The 6000-nt window shown below is 42.7% G+C and overlaps 1 protein-coding gene and 1 pseudogene across 22 annotated transcripts in view; both read right to left on the reverse strand.

Moving 5' to 3' along the window:
- CASK (calcium/calmodulin dependent serine protein kinase) overlaps positions 1 to 5782 on the reverse strand; it is a 407963-nt gene extending 402181 nt beyond the window's left edge. For 10 of the 22 annotated variants that reach the window (XM_015127198.3, XM_077987861.1, XM_077987857.1 and 7 more), the window contains exon 1: positions 5226 to 5782. In XM_015127198.3, coding sequence (XP_014982684.1) covers positions 5226 to 5284 — 59 coding nt within the window. In that variant the 5' untranslated portion in view covers positions 5285 to 5782. 22 annotated transcript variants of the gene reach the window in all.
- LOC114675203 (U6 spliceosomal RNA) lies at positions 1531 to 1626 on the reverse strand (annotated as a pseudogene).
- Positions 5783 to 6000: the final 218 nt, after the last annotated feature.

The raw sequence follows: 6000 nt of genomic DNA on the forward strand, positions 1-6000 counted from the left end.
AAAGCAATCTGTAAAAAGCAGACATGAAGAGACTCGAGAAGGTTGTATACATGCAGAAAAGCAACGGAGTAGCTCTGTTCTCCCTCCAAATGGTCCTAGGATCAAACTCCGTCATCAGGAATCAATATTGCTTCCCTACTCCCATTGAGGCCTGCTATCTGTAGGATCCACATCCTGAGTTCAAAAGGTTTTTCCTCTGTAGAGGTACAGCTTAACTCCCACGGCTTGCATTCTTTCTGGGCTACCAACAATTTAGCTGCTGATTACTTCTTTTACCTTGTTACTTGGCTGTCACTGTGATCATGCAGTTCTTTCACGATCACTGGTATTTTTGGAATATCTACTCATTTCTGGAAAATTCTTGGTTCCTTCAGGCAAACACTTGATCTTTTCCTAACATTAAAAACTAGTTTACCTACAAAGTCTAGTTAAAATTTCCAGGAAACATTTTTTCAACACAATGCGACATTCTCCCTATGGTACTAGAAACCTAAATCATTGCGTGAATCAATACATGTGAAAGTCATAGTAATTAGTACAAATTAGTAAAGCTGAATTTTTCTGTATGCTGAATTATATACTTTACATATTATTAATCCAGTATTTACATAAAGACTGCATTAACTCAATTCTCCAGCTAATAGCATTACTGGAATCACAAGTATGTAATTTAAAGCATACAAGCAACTTAACCATACTCTTTTAATAGAGTGTATGTACAAACACAATCCATACTAAACTGATAAATTTCTTAATATTAAATCAAGCCATTATAGTGGAAAACCATCATCAACTGTTATTGAAGCAATCCTTGTTCTGTGTTGTTCCAAACATCAGACAATCGCCATGTTAGCATTAGATGAGTGTCATAAATCAATGTGGATCTTAAAAGGCCAAAGAAATCAAAGCCAAACACAAGCTAAAACTAAATTCTTACACAATAAGGCTGAGAAACACAAGTGCATAGAAGATAAAATCCATGTTTTAGCCATTTAGCTTCATTCGATACCTTCCAAAAAGAGTTTATTCCACTTTGTAAGAATTGCAAGCCTCTGAAAAGCCAATCCCAAAATATTACATACATAATCTAAGTTTTAAGCCAATGACTCCCCATCAGAGCTGCACATTAGAATCACACAGAGAGCTTTAAAAAATATCAGTGACCAGGACCCACTCCCAGAAACTCGGATTTCACTGCTTTGACACAGGGCTCTGGCATTGATCTTTCTTAAAAGCTCCCCTGATGATTCTAATATGCAGCCAGGTGGAGAACCACTACTTTAATGCAGGTTCTTGGGACAATAATTGCTCTGAGGTTGATAAACATGCTTTTTTGCCTTTTAATGAGATTTTATTAAAACTACTCAATTCATTCCACAGCTAATGAAAGGCTGTTACATTGCAAGCACTGTGTTAATGGGGAAAGATGTGTAAGAAACATTCCCTGCCCTCAAGAAGCTCCTTATTAGTGAACTAGAGAGATCCATAAATAAGTAACTGTAATTAAATATAAGTGCTCTCGAGGTGTAAGCAAATACAGCATGCCTCACACAGTTGCATGTCATCCTTAAGCAAGGGTCATGCTGCATCATTCCAATTTTAGTGTATGTCCTATCAGAGCAGGAAAGTCAGAAGCTACAGGTTACTAAATAATACGGCAAAGGTACCAACACAAGGTAAAAATGGTGTGTATTTTGTTATTCTCTTTCATAGACACTGCTGTACCAAGAAAGTAGGCATTTTTCTATGTTTTAATTTGGATGAATTGTCTTAAATTTCCTTCATGTAGTATTACCGGTTGTACACTTACTTATACTTGTAAAAGATACAGTAAATGATCATGACATAAAAATTAGTCATTAACCTTATTTGCATAACGCCTTTCCTTTCCAGTAATTGCTACATTTGCTAAGACAAGAAGTTTTGGGACTACGATAAGGTCGTATTATTGGAGATTTGTTTCAGTCATTTGAAAGATAGTTACGTAGAAAATGTTATAGAACCAACAAGCATTCAAAGGAGTTTCTGCAAGATTTTCAAAAATGAGAAACACAGGGAAAAGAGTTTTAATTTTTAAAAAGGGAAACGACATCCTTCCAATATTTGTAACAAATTGGGCACATGTTCCCTCAAAGACAGCTTTAACAAGGGTAAAGGCTGCAGCCACTGGAAAGAAAACATATTCCAAATAATGATCTTATATTTCAAAACCTCATTAACTCTAGAAGTTGTCTTTCTCAACCAACGGGAAAAAAAAGCACACTGAAGGGTCTAAATTAGACGAGAACTTTCATTTATGCCATCAATTAAGGCCAAGTACACAGAGGTAAGTGAGTAGGTGGTTGCGTAGGTAGAGGAGTGAGTGGGAGGTCAATTAGTCTTGAAAAGTGAAATCTATTTTAAAGTACCTTAGTAAAAATTTAAACCTATTAAGATCTAGTGGTGAAAAACAACTTGTGATACTAATTTGGTGAAAAAGAAAACAAAATTCCATAGAACTTGAATAGAAATCAATAAAAAGGTTTTCAGCACATGCGAACATCTTCAAGGGCTTTCTGTTCAAATTCAGAGGTGAACAAATTCTAAGTTAAAAATGTATGCTGTCAAGGTCCCTGCAAGAAAATCTCAAGCTAATTTCAATTTCCAGATCAATATATACTAAGGCAATTTACTGGAGAAACCTTCAACCTTTACTCAGGTTGAGGAACACTATTATTACATTATTTAACAATAAGGCTAGCTTGAATTCATTATTTCACGTAATGGCATTTTATAATTGGCACATATTTGAATTGGTTTCAAATATGAATGAGATTTCACAGTTCATAGTAGTTAAGGTAGCCACAGAGTACCTATCACCTCAAAATTAGCTTGCTGCCCCTCTTTATGCAGCTCTGAAACAGCCAGAAAAGATGAATTTTCTTCTCCCAGGGGTGTTTCCTGAAAATATTCTATCAATTACAAATCAGCGGAATACTGACTGTGTTAATGTGATTCTGACCATTTCTTTTTGATATCCAAAGAGATCACATCATCGCCCTTCCAGACCTTAAGGAATCAGAACTGGTTACCAAAACTGATTCAGTGATGGCTATTTTCCATCTTCACAATATAATTAACATTTTAATCTCACATTTTCCAATTATGACTTTGTTAGTTCGTTTACATCAGCTATAACTAAGATGCAACAAACGTAATTCACCCACACATACGGTCATTTGGAGGCTCTTGGGAAACACCTAATTTATCTTCACTGGGTGCTGCTAAGAATGAGGAAACCAAGGAGATTTTTGATACATTTTTCTCTCTAGAACTGTGCTATTCACATGTGGCTACTAGGCACCTGAAACGTGGCTGGTCCAACTGGGAAACTGAATTTTGAATTTTATTTAATTTTAATTAATTAAAATTTAAATTTAGAAAAACGTACTTGATTCAGTTATTGGAAAACTTTTATGTATATTGGGTATGTATATTGGGTAACTTGGGTATGTGAATCTACTTTTGTAAATGCACATTTTATGAAACCTAAATACAGATTAAGTATTTCTGATTTTTATCAGAAATGTAGCTTAGTGTCAGAATTGAGATGTGCTGTTAGTGTAAAATACACATTGGGATTTCAAAGACTTAGCATAAAAGATGTAAAATACTTCATTAATATTTTTTCATACTGATTACATGTTTAAGTGTTAAGTTTGGATCTACAGGGTTAAATAAAATATTTTAGTAAAATTAATTGCACCTGTATGTTTTTATTAAATGTGGCTACTAGAAAATTTTAAATTACAAATGTGGCTCATAATATATCTTTTGGACAGTGCTGTTCTAGAACACTTCACAACCACTTTAACAGGACACATTTGGATACTTTCCTTTTAACAGTCTGGCTGGTCATGTAACAATAGGGCAAGGAGTAACATGTCCTCATATCAATTGGGTCTGAGTAAAGTGTGTAGCAAGCTCTACCCACAATTTCACCATGTGAGGCAACACTGTAATACCTCAATATGGAAAGAAAAGGAAACAAATTAGCACTCAAATTGAAATCGTGTACTGCAGACAACTTAAAAGAGATAGGGCCAACTGCTCTAAGGTCTTGGTTTCATTTCCCAACTGTGGACCTTAAAATAGACAATAAAGCACCGCTTCCAAAAAAAAAAAAAAAAAAAAGAGGTAAGATATTTCAATGGTAGCTCTAGCGATCCTTATTAAGCAAAAATTTGCTCTTAAATCTTATCTCCTCAACTTCTAAAGCCACAGAATACACGCTGTGTTAGGAAATCAACTTCAGATTGCCAGCATTTCCTTCACAAGCAAATTAGCAGGATTGTGCACTTGGAATACTGTTTGACAAGAATGAAAAGGAAACTATTCAAAATAGATTTAAGGAATGGACAATTAGATGAGGAACTGCAGATTTAATTCTCAATCAGCACTGTGATTAATCTGATTCCCTGCTTTTCCCCAGCGTAATTATACAACACAGATGAAAGGATGAGCATTTGGACTGTCAGTTCTATATTCTAGACCAGCCCGGTGACTCAAAGCAGACGGCTCTACCACGCTAACCACCATCCCAACAACAGTCGAGGGGAGCCTCGAGCACTGATTGAACAGTCATTGCATAACGAAGCATTAAAAATTCGAATGCCCCCAACTCTTTCCACGTTCATGTACACCAGGAGGGAATGTGCTGAAACTGAACGCACCCGGTCTTAAATGATCCCCTCCAATCCGGGCATGGGGTGTACACAAAGGCATCTGTCTAATATCCCGCACAATAGACACACACCCCACAATTAAAACCCTGGACTCACTCTCTCTCTCACCACACAAGCAAAGGAAATGCAAGCTGCTCTTTTCAAAAATGGTCTATGGCACATGCAAGGTAACAAAAACCCCAACTGAAGCAACTATAAAATCGGCTGTGCCACGTCCCTGTGCAACCGTCAGATAAAATGCAGGCAGCCGGCCCCACGCCTTACGGGGTGGCCAGCCTCGGCTCGGTGGCCTCAATGGACCGCTGAGAACCCCCAGGCCCCCGCCTGGCAGGAGCTCCAGGTACACGTCTATAAATACTCCAAGATGAGAAGGACGAGAGGGGAAGAGGGGAAGAGGGGAAGGAGAGAGGGCAGGGGGCAGGCCCGGAGCGGGTGCGGGAAGACCGGGGCATCACTGAAATGCATTTTTCCACACTCCCGCTCCCTCGCGTGGAGACTCACTTTCCGATCACCTCGCACAGCTCGTACACATCCTCGAACAGCACGTCGTCGTCGGCCATGGTCCGGAGGGGATAGCGGCCGCAGCGTGGAGGGCTTCGAAAACGGGGGTGGGGGCGCCCAAGAGCTCAGTGCCCAGCCCCGGGATCGCCTCCTCCCCTCAGGACCCGCGAGCCCTCGGTGCCGAGGACGCTCGAGTGGTGCCGCGAGGCCCAGAGACTGCGGCGCCTTCCTCTGCAGGCGACCGCCCCGGCGCGGGCGGCGGGGCCGGGGCGTGGGAGCGAGGGCGGCCCGGGCCCGGCGCCGCCCGCCCGCCCGCTGCTCCTCGCGCTGCTCGGGCCGCGCTGCCCGGCGTGCGGATCCTCGGGGACCGCGCGGCGTCGCGCTCTCCGCTCGTCAGCCCGCGCGGGCCGCGAGGCCGCGACCGCTCCCTCTGTCCGAGGCCGGCTCCGTCGCGTCGCGGAGCAGCTCGGGCTATAGAGGGGGCCGCGGCAGGACCATGGAGGGAGGATCGCCGCGGAGGGAGGTGGCGGCGGCGGATCGGCGCTGGGGACCAGGAGGCGGTGGCAGAGACGCTCCCTCCTACTTCTCCTCCTCCCGCAGCCGCCACCGCCCGCCCGGGAGTGGGAGGGGGCTTCGCGGGACTGGCGCTCTGTGCGGGCGGGAGCCGCGGCCGCCGCCTTCTGCTCCGCCCCTCCGCCTCAGCAGCCGACCGGCTAGCCAGCCCCGCGCACCCGCCTCGCGCAGACACGCCCTCCTCCCCCGTCGGCGGCGCGGC

This window comes from Macaca mulatta, chromosome X (genome assembly GCF_049350105.2).
Source record: "Macaca mulatta isolate MMU2019108-1 chromosome X, T2T-MMU8v2.0, whole genome shotgun sequence".
NCBI classification, from domain to species: domain Eukaryota; kingdom Metazoa; phylum Chordata; class Mammalia; order Primates; family Cercopithecidae; genus Macaca; species Macaca mulatta.